Consider the following 21,416-nt stretch of genomic DNA (forward strand, 5'->3'; position numbering starts at 1 on the left):
TGCTGCTGCTGCTGCTGCTGCTGCTGCTCTTGCCGCCGTTGTCTTGCTATTTTCTTGTTTTGTACATGATAACCGGCCACATCGCAGCTGAGTCACCTGCTGTTCCGGGAGAGCATGCGGCTGACCTTGCTCCTGATCTATCAGCAGGCGGTGGTGGCAACGACAATGCACAGATACTTCAGCAGCAGCAGCAGCAGCAGCAACATGTGCAGGCTAGGATTTCTCATGAGCAGCAGATCCAGGCTATGCAGGTGCGACAGGCTAGGATTTCTCAAGAACAACAAATACAGGCTATGCAGCTTCAGCAGCTCAACGAGCAAACGCGCCGTCAACAGCAGCAGCAGAGTTCACTTTTCCAACAGCAAACCCGTGGACATGCTGCCAGTGCTGAGATGCAGGGAGCATACGCTGCAGCAATGCAACAGCAAACACTGCAACTACAACAAGCATCTACAGTCATGCGGCAGAATGGACTGAACTTTCCTGAACAGCAGCAGCAGCAGCAGCAGCAGCAGGGAGGTGCTTACCCTGGCCGATCAAATCAGCAAGTCCCTGGCCATGGCATGTTGCCTACGTTTGATCAGTCTGCTGGAATCCATGCTGATGGGGGTAACTTCGCAGTTCCACCCACAGCTTCACCAATGGTATGCCATCATCACTGTATGTATCTCCTGACTACGAGCACATTGAATAGAGTAGCACACATTGAATAGAGTAGCACACATTGAATAGAGTAGCACACATTGAAGCTGATCCCATCAGGAAGCCTCGGGTCATCAAAGGGTTCACCAAAGTATGCAAAGAGTGCTCTACACTTGGTAGTGTAGAGCTTGAAACACCAGAACAAATGCACAAAGAGACTAAGATGTAGCTCTGACGTTCATGCACAAGGCAATTGCCAGACTACAGAGAAATGCAATTGCGTCCATTGGTAGATATCCAACATGGGGTATGCATGAAGAACTGGCACCGGGGTGACCAGTGAAAGTGTGCGCGATAATAGCTACTTGTATTGTATTATATAGCTACTGTCTTCACTATCAGTACATGCTTGAGTGCTGTACAAGTTGAAACGTTACATTAAATCAGACATCGAAGCTGTTAAAAAACAGTGCCTCGGTTTTCTTACCACTCTTTCGTCCTCATCCAGATGCCGGACAGGGATGCGCATGCAACTGCCGCGGCTTCACGTGGAATGCACATGGGTTTCACTGCATCACCTGGCTCCAGCAATACAGCAGGTGAGCTGCTGCACTGCATTGTACTTGACTTCAGTTATACTGTATGGACTTGATATCTTATTCCCATTAACTTGAAAGTGAAATGCTTGTTCTCTGCTGATCTATTACTGGTGTGGGTGAAAGTAGTTCTGATTAGTTGACCTTTGGATGTTTTGCTGGTTGAAAGATCCTTACTCAGTGGTCTGTATTACTCGGAGCTCGTATTGTTTACACAGCCATCATCGTGAAGCCGGCCGGTTGCTCACACTAAACTGGTTGTGCCCTTGTTGCCTGTCATACTACTCAGCCAGCCATGAGCCGTTAGTTACCAGGATATGGTTCTAGTCTAGTGATACACGGAGCGTGGTGCTAAGTCAGGGAAGAGATGAGTTTGTCAACTGATGGTCGCTATATTCATCATTTGTTCACAAACTCATTGTTTCTCTGGATCATGCTGCTGTGTTGGGTACATCAACTTCTAATTGTACTACTAGTATGTTGGGAAAAGAAAGATCAAGAAATGTACTCAGCAGCAGGCTTGGCTTGCAATGCATGTTTGTGTGTGTGTGTGTGTGTGCGTGCGCGCGCGTGTGTATGTGTGCCTATGTGTGCCTATTGTGACATCACCAAGGTATGGGCGATACGTATAGCAAGATATGTCCTAACAAGAGCACGATTAGTGTAAGTGACCTGCTGCTGCTGCTGCTTGGTAGATATCTTCTGGATAAGCCTGTCATGACGAAAATTAATGATATTTTATTCACAGAGGCAGTGCGCCTTAACCTGCGATAGTGCTCAAATGCCTGGAATGGGCAGAGCGTAGTAAGCGAGAGGTACACAAAAGGAAGTAAAATAGGGCTGTTTCGTTGTCACTCAGAGTTTCATGGCAAAAACCAATCATCAGACAACATCGATATTTTATTCACTTCATCAAATGAAGAGGTACCGATACCATCTCACCAGACAGATATTGATAGTGACTTCGGTGCCTGCTCAACATCAGGTGATATTGGGCGAATTCCCCAAACACTGTGTATTGAGCAGGGACCGGACCTTTCTCGCAGGTTTGCCGAATTGAATGTTCAGTGGGCTTCTTGTGTGCTCTGGATGGCTGCCAGGAATCAGTCAAGTGAGAAATAAACAGTGGCAAATAAACTTGAGCTGGCTAGAAAAGCGTGTAGGGAGCAATACACAGTGTATGTTAATGAAGTGATTTGTGTATTCGTTTTATGATACTGAAACTTGAAACTTGACCAACGATTTGTATAGTAGCCAGTAGCCAGCTAATACTAGACTAGTATGTGTCTTCTCCTGGCGCCCACATAGTGAGCTAGCACAATACCCATGTCGTGAGGTAGTCTCTAGATAGATCCCTACTTCATGACACTGATGGTTTTTCTTGAAGTGAATTGTGACTGTTCGTTGGCTCACAACAGTTTTTCACGTATAATTATCTGTTTGTTCAGGGCGGTGAGCAATTCCTAATCATCAAGTGCGGCACCGAACCCATCCTGGATGGCCCGGTTATTGTTCAATTCATCTCGGAGCGGAGTCAGACCTCTGTGTCTGTCCAAATGCAACGAGACAATCCGTACACTGTTGTCGGCATCATACCTCGTAAGTCTACACTTGCGTGCAAGCATTTCCATCACATCTTGGAATCACATCTTGGAATCACATCTTTGAATCACATCTTGGAATCACATCTGCAAGAGGCTGCAGAATAGTACTTCAAGATAGTACTTCGCTTTCATTATTACACTATGTACGCTATGCTATGTACAATGCTATGTACAATGCTATGTACAATGCTATGTACAATGCTATGTACAATGCTATGTACAATGCTATGTACAATGCTATGTACAATGCTATGTGCAATGCTATGTGCAATGCTATGTACAATGCTATGTACAATGCTATGTACATAGCTATGTACGCTATGCTGGTTGAATACAAACACAGCGCATGTGTTGTGTGCTTCTAATATGCAAGCTTTTTATTGCCACAATGTGCTGCATTCTTCTCTGTTCTGCTATTCCACCAGCACATTGTCGTGTCGAAACTGTGATGGTCTACATTAAGTTCCCGCAGGAAAGCGTCTTCAAACTGTCCTTTGAGTACATCGGGGAGCCAAGAATAACTCCCACTTACTTTGATGGCGATATCACGGAATTGCACAGTTTCCATGAGTTGTTTGGCACGTTCATGCATCATCAGGCTGCCGGCATGCACGGTAACACTGGAGCTGGTATGGGCAATTCCCAGATGTTCAACCAGGGCAATGGTAAGTGACCACATTGTATTGTGTTGTAGACTTGTACGATGTACTAAGTAGTTGTATTGTGTTGTAGACACCTGGCAGGCAAGCTGAGCTTTTGAGCCATATTCTGAACCTCGCTTTGATGGTTTCTCAACAAGATTTTCTGTATGTGTGGTACTATTTGTCAGTTTATTTGTATTGTACGGCAATTTCCAGTATGGTAGGTGATAACAGCTTCAGTAAGAATAGCATTCTCTTCTTAAACACCTAAACATGAATTATCTTCGGACTATCTTTGTAATGCGGTTCATCTCTTTTCTACCACTTTTTTTCTTTTTACATGGCAGTGGGTGCACAGTACCAGCGTTATTGCCAGCTGCTACACATGGCAGTGCAGCTGGATGCCCGGCCATTGGTTCGCCTTCTTCTTCAACTACCTGCTGCGGAGTTTGCTTTGACAGAAGTGTTCTCTGACGGGAAGTGTCTGAAGGACGTTGCAAAGGAGCGTGGATTCAAACAACTGTCCAACTGCTTGGTTGCCTTGCAAACTCGGTATGTCACGATTCATTTTTTCTTGTCACAGTGAGGGAGGTATCCAAGCTTTCATAACATCGTTCATAATTAGGTTTTGTTGATGCCGAAGCTCTTTGTTCCCTTCTCATCTGGGTGTTTTAGAGACTGATCAGGGAAGTCCTGTGTGAGATCATAGCAATGAACTGAGTGAAGCAGTCATAGCGCCATTAGGAAGGAAATATAACGAGTGGACGTATGCACTACTATGATTGTAGTAGCAGACATGCCATGCTTCACGCAGCAGCCTAGTACTTTTAAAATGTCTTGAACGTTTCCCGATGGAACACTGAAAAGGATATCCCATGGACTTGACTTTTCGTAGGTCATTGTGTATGTACGGTTAGGTATGAGTATTGTGTCCATTATGTATGTGACATCTTGTGTGTATTAGGTATGAGCGAGAGCGTTCCGGTCAGGAGGGTTCAAGCACACTGGATCCTTTTGATTTGCTGGAGTGTCCATCATCTGCTGCTGCTAGTAAGTTTGATTTGCTGGAATGTCCATCATCTGCTGCTGCTAGTAAGTTGCCGCAGTGTTCTACAGTCCTTACCAACTGCGCTATTAGTCATGGCTGTGCTGCTGCATTCGTGGCAGTGGATCAGTTGAATGTGTGACTTTGTCCACATTGAAGATAAATGATACCTGTCGTCACAGAAAGCAGGTTGTGTTTCTATTTGTAAGATCTCAGTTTAGGGTCACGGAAACTCCAAGTGTTAGAACGAAGCGCAGTTTCGTTTTGCTATCAGTTTCTATCAGTCAAAGAGAATGTCATCTGCCCAGAGCTGATCACTTTGGTAATGTTATGTTTCCGTTTCAGTATGATCTTGTGGAGCCTAGGAAAGTGCCCTCGTGTCTTGTCTGCATTGGCTGTGTACTGAGACTGCTGACTGTATTCAATGGATTGTCTACTGCTACTGTCTTCTATGCTCAGACTGCGTAGCATCCATATGCACGGCTTTGAACCAGTTACGGATTAGCAAGCAGGCATCATCTACGTCGGACTCTGCGACAGGAAACTTGCCTGTTGTTGCTGATGCTGCCAGTTTTGGTGGCAATTCAGCTGATGATGAGAACTCCGAGCCTGACCTTCCAGTCCAGGAGTACAAGATGGGCAAGCGGCGCAGCTCAGCAGAAGTCTCACTTCACGACGAGTCCACATCACAGCAATCGGCAGAATTTTCAAGCACTCAGAGCCGCGAAACGACACCCGCTGCCTCAGATGCTGACAGGCCAATTATCAGCACTCATCTGAAGCCATTGAGTTATCCCATGGGCAGGAAAGCGGTGAGTTCCAGAGTTGTAAAACTACCAGTCTGTCTCTTGGCACTTCCTGATATGACTCAGTAGAGTACTAGTGTCTTACTCATTTCAACCAGAATTGTTGTAAAAGGGATTCGAATGCATATTTACAGGCCTGCTGATGATGCATTGGATAATTCGGTTTCGGTATTCTATGTCTTAGTTGTAGCATTGTATTGTGTGTCTATGCTGTAGAAGTAATTTTAGTTGCCTTTTTTTCTCTACATGTGGTCCTATTCTGTGGTATAGCTATCAGATGTGCCTATGCCAGATAGTTCATCAGCATTCTCCAGGCTGCCTGATGTGTCAGTGGCAGTGCCATTACTTCAAGGCACCACTGATTCTACTACGGGCGCTGCTGCAGAGCCAGCAGAGTCAGCCAGTGACAAAGAGTTAGTCAACCAGCTTCAGCAGCAAAACCGCGACCTGCTCGTAGAGAACTCCTCTCTTGGCAGGGAACTGCATGAGTTGAATGGTGGCTACCAGGCAGCAAGCATGCAGACACTGGGTATGCAGTGTGCTACATCTCTGCTCAAAGAGCAGTGTGAACAAGTCTCGCAAAGACGCGACGAAGCCATCAAAGCCATGGTTGTGGCCAAGAACGAGAGCCGCCGCTGGCGCCGCGATGCGGAAAAGTACCAGTCGCTTTACGTGGATGCAATGCGGCAACGTGATGAGGCGCTGGCAATCGTAGATGCAGGCAAAGCAGAAACCGCTCATCCTACACATCAAAATTCATTTAGCAGTGATGCTCAGGATGGGAACGTCAGCCATGTTGACTGGGCAAGTGTGGCAAAGAAGCATGAAGATGAAAAGCAACGTCTTGAAGGCGAATGTCAGCAGCTGAAAACCTCACTTCAGGCCTCAGTGGAGATGCAAGAGGGAATGAAGGTATTGCCTGCTACTTAGCCAAGCATTGTCTGCATAGGGAATGGCTGTTACATGTATACGTATGCACTCTGTCCATGCTTTATTGTGCTCTCTACTGACAATGATTGGCGCTCCACCTTTAGATCACAACACCAGGTTTAATAGCATGAATACAGCCTTTACCACTGTTAGGGTTGTTTGATCTTCAACCACTTTTATGTTTGGCCTGGTTGGTCGTATCTACTCATCTGCCACAGCTTCAGAAGTGACTTGATGCCTTTGATCCAAAGGGATAGTGTCTGTGATATCCTTATGGTAATGCGCCAGAGGCATTCGAGCTGCAATACGAATACAAACCCTGAAATGTGTTGTTGACGTTTGTTATATGTGTGTGTACTGTGTATGTTGTGTACATTGTCACTGCACAGAGTCAGCTTGATTTGTTGGAGAATACTATGAAGCAGAGTGAGCTGAAAACACGGGATCTGCAGAACCTGCAGGACATGCACTATTCCATGGCCGATGAATTGCGCAACACGAAAGCCGAGCTCCATGCAGTTTCGCAGGACCGAGATGATCTGACACAGGAACTCAAGGTATGCCAATTGCTCAGTGCTGTGCCAACATCTGCACGTATAACGGACCATTGATTAACAGTTACTATTACTAGAGCTGTTCATTCTGTTTATTGGGTTATTGGGTTAGTTTGAGTGGTTGGTAATTAGTGCGCCGACATTGCCCACTGTGGTTGGCTAGTCTCTAGTCTCATGAAGTCAGAGATTCCCAAGGAACTTAAGGCAGCACACCGCGTATTCCTTATCTACGTTTACATGGGTTGCTTCGTCACACATACTTTGACAGTAAACCATACAAGTGCCATCACAACAGTGCGACGAGCAGAGTCGATTCAGAAACATGTTTTGTTCCATGGCTTTTCAAGTAAATAGTGTACGGATCATGCAAATGTATATGGCTGGTGTACAAGAAGCTTTGACCTAGCTTTCCGTGTTTGGTGTTCTCTTTTCCTCACCCACATGATCTTTCCATGGTTGTATTTATTGCCATGGTATATGGAATTCTATTCATGCTCAGATTGCACAACGAGAGAGCGAGTCAGCTATCAGACGCGGCATATGGCTCCAGCAAAATATGACCCTGTTGCCGAAACACAGTCCAGCTCTTCCTGATGAGGTTTGTGATAAAGGAGGCTGTTTGCATTTATACATTTGTACTTTGTGACTTGTTGTGGAACAGCCAGTCATAATGGGAAGGTACTCTGTGCTGTGTGTGTGGGTGGGGGTGGGGGGTGCGTGTGTTTCTGAACTTTCTGTATTCCATTTCTGTATTATGGTGTACTACTCATTCATGCATTCAGTTTGCATGTACATGTACTCAAGTTGTAGATGTCTCCAAAGACAAATGGATGCATGTCGTGATGTGTGAGATTTGTAATTTGCAAGTTGTCACTGAGCTATTTGAACATTGTTTTGGATTGTCGAAAGAGGATTGTGCCACAAATTCCCAGCCTTTCGTACGCGCCTGTTTTGTGTGTGTTCGCACATACTAGTAGTGTCCTTTTCATTCTCTATGTACGCCAGCGTGGTAGCATGGGATGTTCTGGGTCAGGTCAGCTTCAGAAAGTAGTTTCTTGGCAGTGAAGGGAACAATGGAGACTTCCACCAAACCTACCTCAACTGGCGAAGAAGCTTGTTGCAACTTCATTACTTGAGAACACTGTGCCATCAGTTGATGTTGAAGCTCACCAAAGTTATTAGCAGTCTTTCCCTTTGTGTCTTACAAGTTTTGCCTTGGTGTACATGTGTGCATTTGTGCATTCATTTGTGCATGCGTATTTGTATATGATTGTGTAGGATGGTGAAACAACACGGACAGAATTCTCTGCACCAGACAGTGAGGATGTGCAAGAGAAGGAAGATGCAGCTGACCAATTAAAAGAGCTGAAAACTTATCATGAAGAGCTAATCTCTGAGCACCGACAAGTGGAGGATGAATACTCCAAGATGAAGGTAACTACTACAATAGCTAGTAGTATGTGCCACACATTCCTATCGTTACCACTACAGTTTTTCAGATCTATTCATGGCATCAATACAATCATGTACTATATAACCCGCAAGAGTGTGCACCTGCCTGTACAGCCTCTATCCAGTGCTGCCACACAGACAGAGTTTCACATCACTTGACAGGGTACAATAGGTTACACTGGAAAACAGTGCAAAGTAACCACCAGAGACTGTTGAATCCAAAGCAGGGCTGCGCACAAACCTATAGTCTGTCATACACGGTGTGCGAATAATATGTACGGGTTTGTCACTCAGTGGCAGACCCCATAGACTGGATAATATGTACGGGTTTGTCACTCAGTGGCAGACCCCATAGACTGGAGTTGCACACTCTTGGGGGTTTTATGTCCTAGTTTGTTGGAAGTTAATGTTCAATACCTTTCTATGCCAGGCAGTTGTGACTCAAATCTGCAGACAACAACTCTCGTAGTCAGTTGCTTGTTTTGCACTGGTGTGTAGCACTGCAACTACCCACAGTATGCAATTGCTAGGTGAAGACCATGTGTATCATCTCCATGAAAAGCATACCATATCACACTATACACCAGCTGAAGTAATTATTACTTCACAACTAGTGATAGTACTTCGAAGTAGTAATACTATTGCTGCTTGACTAACACATTTTCTTCATGTAATTTTGCCATGGCTAGGTAACTGATCAGCATCATCTCCGGGGCTGCTCCCCATGTTAGCGTTGCTTGCATATGCTTTGAGAATAAATAGAATAAATCAATAGAATAAAATGCATAAACACACGTGTACTTTGGCTACTAACATTGTGACATGATGATGATGTACTGGTATAGTAGCAAGTGTGTCGTTCTATTGGTGTACCTTTGGTGTGCCCAGGTGGAGCATGATAGCCTACTGGAGCGGCTGCACAATGTGGACTTTGATGTGGAAAAGGCCAGGAGTGACCGCGACTGGGCTATTGACGAGTATCACAAGGCTCTGGAGGAGCGTGATTCCCTTCGTCATGAGTTGGAAGCGCTTCGATTGGAAAAAGACCAAGCGATTGAAGATTCGTTCAAGGTACATTGCAGTAATTTCCATCCCGTGCACACTTTGGGTTTGACTATCAATGCACTGCGCACACTTTGGGATTGACTATCAATGCACTGCGCACACTTTGGGATTGACTATCAATGCGCTGTGAGAGCTTGGTGTTTTGCCAATATGTGTAACAGCATTGATCTTCAGGTATTCAATGTAGAAGAATAAGGCATTTAGCCTTGTCTGCCTTGTTGGTTTCTCCTGCACTGTACTTTGTGACTTAAAAAGAATATTTCTTGATGTCTTCCGCAAATTCTACTGTAATTTCCTGCGTACACGTTTGTCGTGATTTTCTAGGCTCGCAAACAAGTTGGTGAACTGCAAGGTAGACAAAGTCAGGATTCAAAGATGAGCAGTGACAAGTCTGCCCTGCCAGAGCATCAAACAATCATCAGAAGCGTGGACGGCAGTGCTCCAGCAAGGTCCCACAGTCCCAAGTCCGACAGAGCCGGGGTTCAAGGGCCGAGTCCGTCAAGACGCCCTCAGCGTCGGCCAACTATGGACAGTCGACGATCTGCAGATGATTCAGCACTAGGCAGTCTGGTGAGGCTTCAGTCATTTCGCTTCTGATTTTAGAAATTCAATGCTGTGCTCTACACTTTCATACATCATGATTGTTATCAGCATCTAGTTTTTTTGGGTCTTGAGCACTTGGACTTAACGGTGGTGTTCTGGAACATTGCACATTGTTTGGCAGGACACAGCAACATTGCTCTCTGGCGGTGAAACATCCCATGGAGAGGCCCCAACTTCACCTGAGACCAAGCCTGAAGTCTACACGTTCCAGTTTCCTCCAAAGACGAAGGGTAAGAGCGATGCACAATGCAAATAGTATGATTGGAGTGGAACCTCTCCAGTGAGCAGGATCTCACCTGTGCAAGACAGGTGCAAATTATCCGCTGTGTATCTGAATATGTCTATCAGACTGGTATTTATGAACAACATCAAACAGTACAGGGACTTGGTAAATTCAGATGCATGTGGGACCGGTTCGTAGTTGGCAGTGGAGAATTCCGAGTACATGTAGTAAATTTCAACTTGCGGAAGTCACCCACAATTGTGAATGATTTCCGCCGCGATGATATCCACGTCTCTCTCTCTCTCCAGATTTTGGTCTCATACTGGAGCAAGCAACGTTTATCAATGGCATTCGTCCTGGCAGCCTTGCTGAAAAGCAAGGCATATTCTCGAGAGGGGACATCATCATATCGGTAAATTTATACACAGATGTACCATCCTTTGTGTACACAGATGTATGTGTACCACTAGCACCGGGCCCGGCTGTTAAATCAGGAGGCCAGGATAGTAGTCATGATTAAATTGAACCCGAAATCTGTATAAGTGAGAGCACAAGAGTTTGCAGTGTATTCACGTCTGGTTATTAACAACTAGCAGCACCCGGCCAGCGTTGCCTGGCCGAACGTGGCATGCGGGTGAAGCAAGTACATGAACAGCACACGTGCTCAGCACGTGGTGGTGGCTACACGATTCGCACGCTTCGCGTGCTCAGTGCTTCTGTGGCTGCTTACGCTAGCTACACGATTCGCACGCTTCGCGTGCTCAGTGCTTCTGCGGCCGCTAGCTACACTGTTCGCACGCTTCGCGTGCTCAGGGCAGCGCTGCTCCGCAGCATGGCCTGAGCGTGACACACAGACAAACACACGTCACAGGTGCCTCTTCTTTATAGTATATATACAATGTCATGCTTTCCCGTATCCCATGCAGGCGAACAATGCCTCCATCCTCAAATCGCTCACTGTGTCTGAGATGAGGAAGTTACTGCGTGCTCCCAAGCACCAAGGGACTATTCTGACATGCCTCTCGACACACAAGCAGCCACCGTCAGACTTCCTGCCCAAGTCTGAAGGCGGGGAGAAGCAAGACTCATTGGCTCATTTGCAGCCGTCTCAGAGCAGTGCTACTACTTCAGTGGAGCCAAGCCAAGTCTCTCCATCACCATCTCTCTCGGCACGTGTTGTTGGAAAGTTTGGCAATATCTCGCCTGTAGTGAACCGCTTCAGACGCAGCACTTCCATGTCCTCGGCCAACCAATCCAATGTGTCCACCACTGACCTACAGACCATCGGCAAGGAATATGTCTTGGTAAGATCACTGCATGCACATGACTACTTGTAGTCATGTGTAATAATATGGTATAATGTTATTGTTTAGCTGCATGACCAATCACTCTCTAGTTCTGCATGACTGTGCTTTGTGAATCCCTACCTGTGTTGTGTTATACAGTTAGAGGTGATGTGAATCATATCATCACGGTGTGTGTGTATGCTTTGTGTGTAGTGGCATACCTGTGCCTTCGATGCCACTGTGTACAAAACACCTCTATGCTGACATACTTATTGAGCATACGGCACCTAGATGATTGATTGACCAGGTTACCCAAAACATTCCACGCTTGTCCCAGAAATGTTGGCTTTTGCCTCAGTTTTCTTGGAACATCACAAGTATTTTGTCGTTTTTCAGATTGGTGGGACTGCGCATTCTCTCGCCTTGGGGTTATGGGCCCTAGCTTCGGGTATGTGGACCCTAGCCTTGGGTCTGTGGACCCTAGCCTTTGGGATATGGACCCTTGCCTTGGGTATCTGGACCCTTCCAAGCATGCATTCGATGTGAGGACATGCGTTATTGCTCTAAGTCTTCTTTTCCTGTGTACTCGTATTCTTGTTGCAGAGAGAGGGCCTTGAACCAGGAAGGTGCTCACGACGTGATAGTCTGAGCAGTCAAAGCAGTTGTACATATTCCTCAGTCAGTAACTTGACAGGAGTTCTGCCTGAGGATTGTGTCTCTCAGGTCTCACAGATGTAAGTTTCAATGTAGACTATGTATACCATCGGAGCTGTGCTGCAACACATCTCACTAGTGTTACTCCATTGCCAAGTGCTTGCTGGTTATTGGATCAATTATTCACTTGCTGTGTTCATAGTGTGCAGTGCTCCACAGTTGTAACATGAAATACGTGCGCTTTGTTGTTGTTGTTAACGAGAGTAGTGTAGCACTGAGTCTACACTATCGCCAGTGCCTCTAGCCTCTAGCCTCTAGCCATCAGTCATTATGACTGTATTTCCTGGAGTACATGCAGCACTATAAACAACTGGAATATGACATTTCCTTCTAGGACAGGTGCTACGGTGATGCTGCTGCTTGTACAGTTAGTGTGTCCCAGAAACTGCTGTGATGAAGACAGTGAGCATCCTCTACATCGTTTCTCCGCTGATGTTTGCTTACAGGGATGCCTGTGTCCCTAGACGGGTCACTATTCGAATGCAGCCTGGGTTCGGTGTTGGATTCAAGATTCAAGGCGGTAATTGCAGTGGACTGTTTGTGACGGGTGTGCGAGAAGATGGTCCCGCACATAGCCTCCTGCAAAGAGGAGATCAACTGCTATCGGTGAGTGGTTCATGTGTAACCTTGCTGCGGAATTGCATGAGACAAGGCAGTGTTCAATATTGGTGACAACATAATCAAATGAGTAGCATCATTAATACTGGCATCATGCGGAGAGAAATTTGTTCAAGCGAGGCACATCATCTACACTGGTGCCAGGCAGGCTGGAATGGTGGTCTCTCGTGTGTAGCTTGAGTAGCTAGTAAGATATGGTCGGAACACTGTATCACACTCCATGCAAGCACCAGGGTGGTGCATGTACAGCCCGGCTGTGTTCTGAAGGAACTCTGTATCAGTGCAACATTAGCTCCGCTAGCCTGTGCAGTGTTACAGAACTACATGTAACTTGAAAATTCACCTAAACAACGTTGCTTTGAGCCAGGCGGTTATGTCATCAGCAGGTCCTACCAAGTTCTACACTTCCTGGTGACAACCTGCGAGGATCTGCTAGAGGAGCCCACCAGTTTATTCGAGTGAATCACCACCCGCATGACCTAATGTACGGAATCACTGATCCAACATGTTCTTGTACTGTACATGTAGATATACTGAACTGTGTTGCAGCTATCCTGAGAAGTGCCAATGAAGTGTGTATTTGCTTCTTTCTTTTTTTTGTATTCCAGGCGGGAGAACATGATCTACGCCACTGCAGTTTGGAGAAGGCTGTCAGTGCTCTGAAGAAGCTAGAGGGTGATGTGAAGATCACAGTTCAATTCAATCCAGCAAGTAGGTTTGCAAGAAGTCACCTTGAATATATGTGATCTCACTGCAGTTTACTGGCTTTGGGTTTTGTTTTGGTTCTCCCACCATTGTATTCCCCTGCATATCTCACCTTGTTGTCAATCTGTCTCCCTGTTCCCCTGTCTAGCCATGTGGTTGCTCTAAGAATTAGTGATACAGTGTGAGTGACGCATCTCGAATGCCCTTGCCTTGGCTTTGCTGATAACATTGTATGTTTCCTATTCACTTTTGCAGAGCTCTAGCTCATCATGTAAGTATTTTGAAGTCTGTGGTTGGGGATAAGGCTACTGCAGCGCTCATCCCTCTTCTTGTGTTGCTTGTCTACCGGTGGAGTAATAGTCCTGGTCACCTGGTCACCTGGTCACATGGTCACCTGGTCACATGGTCACATGGTCACCTGGTCACCTGGTCACATGCATTGTGTGTTCTCTTCTTGTAGAGTTTCAGTTCATGCGTGAGCCTGCGTTTGACTCCTTCTATTTACGGTAAGTCCAGCTTCTTTGAAACACAGATTTTTCAGCAGCATTCTTGGGTATTTCTGATACTGTGTTGTTGATTGTGCGAGTAATAGTCAGAGCAGAGGGTATGTCCACAGCGTTAGGTTCAGGTTGGTAATCACATAATGTTAGGTTCAGTTTAGTTCTAAATCATAGCATTGCATTAGGTTCAGGTTAGTAGTCACAGGAACCCAATGTTCAGCGGCCGTAGCGAGGTAGTAGTGGTGCTGTTCGCAAGTTGTTCAAGATAGCCAAGCGTGAAGAGTGGAACGTTGGAGCTGGCTGGGTATGTCCCACGATAATGTCCACGTCTCGCGTTAGACTCAGTCAGACTGAGTTTTCTGCATCCGTACGAACGCCACCACTCTCCAGGATCAAGGTGCAGATGAATCTCCTAAAGCTTCCCGCGTAAATGCGCACATAAATTGAAACACGTAAATGCTATCCTACAATTCATCAGTGAATCATGTCTCTGTGTACGTCAAGTGCTGAGATTAGATACACCTCATGAGCACTGTACTGTGTGCTGTGTGCTGTGTGCTGTGCACTGTGTGCTGTGTGCTGTGTGCTGTGTGCTGTGTGCTGTGTGCTGTGTGCTGTGTACTCACTTTGCCAATGTATAGATGCCAGTTTGACTATGCACGTGAGTCGGATGCTGAGCTAAGTATACGCCGTGGCGATATCCTCCATGTTGTCAACTCCGCTACAAGTGACTACAGCTATTTGGCTTGGAAAGTGAACAGTGATGGCTCTGAAACACAGTTTGGTGTGGTACCTAACATGCAAAGGTGAGTCGATGCTCCCACTACAGTACTACTAGCTGCTGTGTTTGTACTCGGTCAATTTGAGGAGGAATTGAGACTGGGAGGGGTGACACTTTCTCTTGTACTGTACATGTACATGGAGTATACGGGACTGTACGCCTTACACTTTATCAATGTATCATCCAGTCTTGAACACTCTTGTTCGAATTACTTGTATTTCTGGCATGTAAGGTTATCCTGCATGCAAGGTTATCCTGCATGTGAAGACTGACTTGTGTATTTGTTACTTGTACCGTATTTTCCAGAGTGTAAGCCGCACTGTGCAGAGTGTAAGCCGCACTGTGCAGAGTGTAAGCCGCACTGTGCAGAGTGTAAGCCGCAGTGTGCAGAGTGTAAGCCGCACTGTGCAGAGTGTAAGCCGCACTGTGCAGAGTGTAAGCCGCACTGTGCAGAGTGTAAGCCGCACTGTGCAGAGTGTAAGCCGCACTGTGCAGAGTGTAAGCCGCACTGTGCAGAGTGTAAGCCGCACTGTGCAGAGTGTAAGCCGCACTGTGCAGAGTGTAAGCCGCACTTTGAACACTCAAAATTCACCCGAAAGAATCGGCGCGCGGCTAATACTCCCATGATTAAATTAACGATGATACATAGGGTAGATGTCTGTATTTTGTGGCAAGAAATGGGGAGGGGGGGGGGGGGGTGCGGCCTTTACTCGAGTCCAGCTTATACTAGTACTCCGGAAAATACGGTATATCCTTTCTCCTGTGTACAGAGCCTGTGTATTTGTCACATGTCCGTCCTATCTCCTGTGTGCAGAGCTTGTGGACTTCAGAAAGTGTACCTGAGAAAAATACTGGACAATGGTAGCAGTCATGGCTCTAGTGAAGATGTCCGTTTGGCACCGTACATTCCAGTGGAGCGAAAGCCAGGTTAGTTTCAAAACAGAACTCCCTGGGTGAAAATATAACTAATGGATTTTCAGGTTAACTGTAGAGGATCGGTGATGTCCACTGCTCAAACACCAACCAGTCAGTGCAGTGATTTGATTCATTGCCAGGGCTCATGTAGACCGTAGTCTCCTCTTTGGTATAAATCCTTTGCAGTTTGCAAACATTGTATGTTTTTGTGCACAAGGTCTATCTAGCACAGGAATTGACCTGTCAAAGGGTCTGAAATACTGAAAGCAAAGATTTGTGACGCAAATATTAAAGAGCTCCACCTGCATTATATTGGGTAACTTACTTGAAGTGTGTTACTTGTGTAGAAAACCATCTTGCATCACAAAATATCCACATAGTATAGTATGACACAAGTGCCTTACAGCTCAGCTATGTGTACCGACATGTTCCGTGTGTGCGTTGTTTCAGCCACCTTGCCACGGCCAGTGCTTTTGTGTGGCACCTATTGTAAAGACATTGCAGTGTATCTGCATGAGAACTATCCGGATCGTTTTGGCAGATGTGTAGCAAGTAAGTTGGTACTTCAATGTAGTAGTGCTGTTTCGTGATAGGTGGTGGCAATTATCTTCTTCTCCATTCCATCATGTACTGTACTTACCGGTGCATCCTCTCTTCGCTTGCATCAAGTTCTGTACTTATAGGTAGCTCAGTTATCTTTACTGTACTTAGATCAGTTCCATGTACTGTATGAGCTGTACAATATTGTACTGTACAGTATAATTATAGTATTCTCTTCGTCATGATTGGTTGCTAGTTCTTGCTGAATGGTGATTGGTCTTGCTGTTTCTCCTTCTCTCTCTGCTTGACCCTTCAGTGTCCTCATTCTCTACTCGCAAGGAGATGGACCGTGAGCTTGTCATGAATGTTTTGATTGAGTATCAAGAAGACAATGGTCACTTTTCATCTACCAGCGTGGAGGGTGTGCGGGAAGTAGCAAAACAGGTCAGGAAATGTTATCTCTCACTTCTCTGCTGCTGCTGTTGCTGCTGCTGCTGTTGCTGCTGCTGCTGTTGTTGTTGTTGTTGGTCACGGGCGGCGGTGGCTGTGGTAGTGTCGTCGTCGTAGTTGTCGTCGTTTGCATGTTATCAACTTTGCAACGGCATCCTATGGGACCAAGTTTTCTGGAGCAGTACTACATGTGTAATGTGACATCCCTGCTGAAATGGGTATTGGAGCAAGTCTCGCCTAAAATAGCCATTCAGGCATTACCCATTGCAACTGTACTCACTGACGTATTCACCATGGCTTTTTATTTTTACATTCTGCATGCGTATGCGATACATAAAAATAGGAATGTTGGCCCATGATAATCCACCTTTTCTTGTCTAGCAATCTACCACGGCATTCAGCATCTGTGTAGTTTGGATACCGTGTCATGCACATTTCTGTCATCTGATGGGTATAGCATTCTGTGCATGGGTTGTTCCTACCTCTGCATTGACTGTGCATGATCACTACAAGTTTATGTACCAAATTCAGTTTCCCAGCACTCTCTGGTCAATTCAAGTACTCACATGCTCTCTCTCCTGCACGTGCTGTGTCTACTGAGGTCTATGCCTAGCGATATCAGTCTAATTTGCATTGTATCTTTTGTTGTTTCTCAGAACCAACACTGCTTGCTATCAATCAAACCAAGCTCTGTCACTCAGCTCTGCCTGGCTGATCTCCAGCCGATTGTAGTGCAAACAAAGGTATTCTCAGCTTCACAAGCTACCGCAGGGTGAGTCATTGTCCACTTTATTTGTTGCTGCTGCTGCTGCTGCTGCTGCTGCTGTTGTTGTTGTTGTTGTTGTTGTTGTTGTTGTTGTTGTTGTGGTTGGAGGTCTTTTCATTCTGTTTGATATAGACATTAGACACCCTTAGCAAAACACGTTATGTTGTAACGGTATTACCGTAAGGGGGAAAATACCGTGATTTGGGTTCGACCTTTAGCAAGATGCACGCTATTTTTAGTACGCTGTTGCCACGAGAATAGCTTTTATTTCGCGCGGTACAACCATTTATGTCACCATATACGCGATACAAGGTGAAATGCGTACGGACTATGCAATATTAGGCCAAAAAACATACCGTTTGTCACAACGATAAATCAGCCCCCATAACGTTTTTACACTGCAGCTTCAACGCTATTTGGGTGATCAAGGTACGAGTACCGTAAAAAATAGCGTTACCGTTGTTTGCTAAGGGTGTCTATTGGTTGCCATTGGTTACCAGAGCCTGCTGTCATAGCTCCTCATCTAGCTGATGTACACTATTTCCCATGTACTAAGACGCTGTCGTATTCACCACTGATTGCTTGTGTTCACAGGGCTCAAGCACTACCTCTCAATCTCCCGGAGTGTGACAGTGAAACAGAGAATGATGTGGATGTCGGTAAGAACATGACTTCTATACACTGAGTTTCTGTTACGTTTACAGCTACACCCGAAGAGTCCTACCTCCCCTAAGCCTAGTGGCGGCACTGTGAATCGGGCCAATAACAAATGGATACATGTTTTATGGCCACATATCACACTGTGTACTGCCATCAATGCTGGTGAGTCAGCGGAATCTCTTATGGGCGCTTAGTATACTAGTACAGCGCGAGTCCCTATTGAGTTGCTAGTGTGTTGCCAGTGCATCACTGTGCTGCGACTTTGCCAGAGCATCTCAACCGATGATGCCATCGCATAGCCTCTATACACTGGTGTTGTAAGTAGTACCCTGGTGACCATGCCCGAACGCTTTGTTTAGATTGTAGATCTGAGCCATGCAGTGAAGACACTGTGAGTGGTGGAGTAGGAGAGAGTAAGAGCAGTTCATATGTATTATTGTAACCACTTGAAATCGATGTCTTTATGCTGGGTGATCTCGTTTTAGAAACTTCAAACTCTACTCAATGTGAGAAATGTGAAATGACAGCTATTCCCTTCACTTCTTCTGCAAACCGGAGAACATCACCTTTAGTTTTAGTACCTTACTTCTGCTTCAAATTTTGTTTGAATTTCAGATGCGGTGGTGAGCGGTGATACCGTCCAGTCATTGGTTCGCAAGGTACTGGAGGAAGTGATGCAGAACCAGGACAAACCAATCTGGTGTGAAGTAATGTAGAGAAGTGCAGTCCTTCTATTTGCAGCAATTGCTCGTATGTTTTCATTGCCTACAATAGTGGATAAATTACAACTACTGCTCGGTTCATTTCGCTTGCCGACTATGATTACCATCTGAAATAACTGGGCATTTCTTTTTTTGAGAGGCAGATTAGTTGCAGTAGAGCAATACTTGATTGAGGAAGTAATCATGATGTAAAATCGCACGCCCTGTACCCCATAAAGCATACTTGCATGACTGTGAGTTCTGTAATGCTTCACTAGACTTCAGCAACATTCACTAGCTGTGTATAATGCATTGCTCTGTATTTTCCTTGAAAGTGATAGGCTCTGCTAGACGTTTTCTCACATTTACTCACAAGCTCCTTTTAATCCATGAGCAAAATTGTGCAATACATGATAATACCGCACCTTGTACAATGATCTCGAAAGACCTCAGAGAATTATCTGAAATGGAAATATTCCAGTACAGTAGAATTTCCTTACAAAATGCTGCCCTAAACTCAAAACATACGTACAGTTTGCAACGTTGCATGCAAGTTGTGTCAATCAGTGTTTTTGCCGAAAAATGGAAGTATCGCCCTGCGGAAAGTGCAACAGCCGCACACACTGAAAGGGGTATTGAGACATACATGTACATGTAATATCACACTCAATGTGGCCTGACACTTAGCTAGAACACCATGATCTGCAGGGTGCAATCCAACACTCTCACTACCTGGAGCCGGGGTTCAAGGCTCAAGGAAGTATCCGTGGGAGGAGTAGACACCCTGGAGCTAATTCACACGCTGAGACAAAGAATGCTGATTGTTACGGAAATGATGGTCTCCCTGGATCAAACTACTCGAGGCACCAAAACAGAAAAATTATGTTGTGCATGTCGTTGTATACGACTCCACCCTGTACAACTTTTAAAGCGTTTCCGACACAGATCAGCAATGGAACAAGGTTATTTATTTCTTGTTTATACCCTGAGTTTCATAGTTATTCACTAATCTTCAGACAACAATGATGATGCTGATTATTTGGATTGGAATAAAAACGATTCGCCCACAATGATGATGCTAGTGGTACGTGTCTAGGGATAGATCGGGCGCCGAAGAACGCAGGGCCTCAAGGCGCAGCCTAGCATTAATCTAAAATGTTTAAATGTTAGTCGTTTTGTTCTTCCTGCACGATAATAAAGAGCATCATACGATGCAATCACCCCGCATGGAAAGCATGCAGAAAACAGTAAAGGCATTCTTAAATCTGATAATGGAGCCTTGTTGTTCCCTAGCCTGTGCCATTTTCCAGCCTAAGTGTTCTTCGGCGCCCAATCTTACTGTAGGATAAAGGAGAAGAGCGATAAAAAAAATAGGCGTGGCAGTTTACGTGGCAACTGCCATGAGTTAATTTGACACCCCGACAACCAGACTCATCGTCTTTCCTAACACCCAGGCATGGCACATTCATTTTGCTCCAATCTGCCGTCCTAAATCGCTACACTTGTTTTTTTTATCACTCCTCTCCTGTAGCCGTCGCTAGCCCTAGACACGTACCACTAGCATCATCATTGTTGTCTGAAGATAAGTGAATAACCATAAAACTCAGAGTAACAAGAAATAAAACTTAATAACCTTGTTCCATTGCTGACTTGTGTAAGTTGTGGCCATGCCCTCGCAGTGTCGAGCACTTTTTTTTTATTACTTCGAAGTAGTTTTGAAAGTTAATCCTGTAGCAACTTTACTAACTAATACTTAGCTTGTATAACTTACTAGTACTTATATTATGTCAGCCACCGCCCAAGCGATGTGCTGCAGCAAGGTTTGTTTCACATCTTTCCACACTGTAACAGGTACATGTATGTGGAAAAAGAGAGAGAGCCATAACTACTTGTGCTTCTTTGTTTGTCTGCATGCTCTATTGTTGGGTATCTGTTGTTGTTATTACCGCAAACCAAAGTTGCCCTTGGCTTGGTTCACAATAGCAGGAAACTACAGATGCAGTGTTGCAACTCTGAGTCACGTTCATGGCATGGGGCCAACCCTCAGACAACAAGGATTTTTAAGCTACTCTGCCCAAGGCATGGGGCCAACCCTCAGACAACAAGGATTTTTAAGCTACTCTGCCCAAGGCATGGGGCCAACCCTCAGACAACAAGGATTTTAAGCTACTCTGCCCAAGGCATGGGGCCAACCCTCAGACAACAAGGATTTTAAGCTGCTCTGCCCAAGGCATGGGGCCAACCCTCAGACAACAAGGATTTTTAAGCTACTCTGCCCAAGGCATGGGGCCAACCCTCAGACAACAAGGATTTTAAGCTACTCTGCCCAAGGCATGGGGCCAACCCTCAGACAACAAGGATTTTAAGCTACTCTGCCCAAGGCATGGGGCCAACCCTCAGACAACAAGGATTTTAAGCTACTCTGCCCAAGGCACTACTTTTTAAAGTACTTTGTATATCTTTCCTCCCCTTCGTCTCCCTCACCCGCAACATGGTGCAGCGGAGTGTCACTGAAGCTAGGACCTCTGGTCAGCGGAGATACTCCAGACTAACCACAGCTATGCTGTATCCGTTTTTGAGATTTGTGATTTCCTGTGAAAACAACACATAAGCCTGAGT

At 45.5% G+C, this 21,416-nt stretch overlaps 1 protein-coding gene across 1 annotated transcript in view; it reads left to right on the forward strand.

The window, feature by feature from the left end:
- LOC135806387 (uncharacterized) overlaps positions 1–19,234 on the forward strand; it is a 28,928-nt gene extending 9,694 nt beyond the window's left edge. Inside the window, exons 10-37 of the mRNA XM_065320563.1 lie at positions 88–644; positions 1,151–1,241; positions 1,852–1,901; positions 2,687–2,837; positions 3,268–3,507; positions 3,831–4,035; positions 4,448–4,533; positions 4,988–5,340; positions 5,605–6,246; positions 6,654–6,821; positions 7,318–7,416; positions 8,097–8,252; positions 9,159–9,341; positions 9,660–9,905; positions 10,060–10,168; positions 10,470–10,573; positions 11,088–11,465; positions 12,051–12,181; positions 12,608–12,767; positions 13,388–13,490; positions 13,945–13,990; positions 14,626–14,790; positions 15,580–15,692; positions 16,131–16,232; positions 16,537–16,664; positions 17,327–17,442; positions 18,031–18,095; positions 18,712–19,234. Coding sequence (XP_065176635.1) covers positions 88–644; positions 1,151–1,241; positions 1,852–1,901; positions 2,687–2,837; positions 3,268–3,507; positions 3,831–4,035; positions 4,448–4,533; positions 4,988–5,340; positions 5,605–6,246; positions 6,654–6,821; positions 7,318–7,416; positions 8,097–8,252; positions 9,159–9,341; positions 9,660–9,905; positions 10,060–10,168; positions 10,470–10,573; positions 11,088–11,465; positions 12,051–12,181; positions 12,608–12,767; positions 13,388–13,490; positions 13,945–13,990; positions 14,626–14,790; positions 15,580–15,692; positions 16,131–16,232; positions 16,537–16,664; positions 17,327–17,442; positions 18,031–18,095; positions 18,712–18,812 — 5,048 coding nt within the window. The 3' untranslated portion in view covers positions 18,813–19,234. The remainder of the gene's footprint in view (positions 1–87; positions 645–1,150; positions 1,242–1,851; positions 1,902–2,686; positions 2,838–3,267; positions 3,508–3,830; positions 4,036–4,447; positions 4,534–4,987; positions 5,341–5,604; positions 6,247–6,653; positions 6,822–7,317; positions 7,417–8,096; positions 8,253–9,158; positions 9,342–9,659; positions 9,906–10,059; positions 10,169–10,469; positions 10,574–11,087; positions 11,466–12,050; positions 12,182–12,607; positions 12,768–13,387; positions 13,491–13,944; positions 13,991–14,625; positions 14,791–15,579; positions 15,693–16,130; positions 16,233–16,536; positions 16,665–17,326; positions 17,443–18,030; positions 18,096–18,711) is intronic.
- The last annotated feature ends 2,182 nt before the right edge of the window (positions 19,235–21,416 follow it).

Source organism: Sycon ciliatum, chromosome 1 (genome assembly GCF_964019385.1).
Source record: "Sycon ciliatum chromosome 1, ocSycCili1.1, whole genome shotgun sequence".
In the NCBI taxonomy this organism is placed as follows: domain Eukaryota; kingdom Metazoa; phylum Porifera; class Calcarea; order Leucosolenida; family Sycettidae; genus Sycon; species Sycon ciliatum.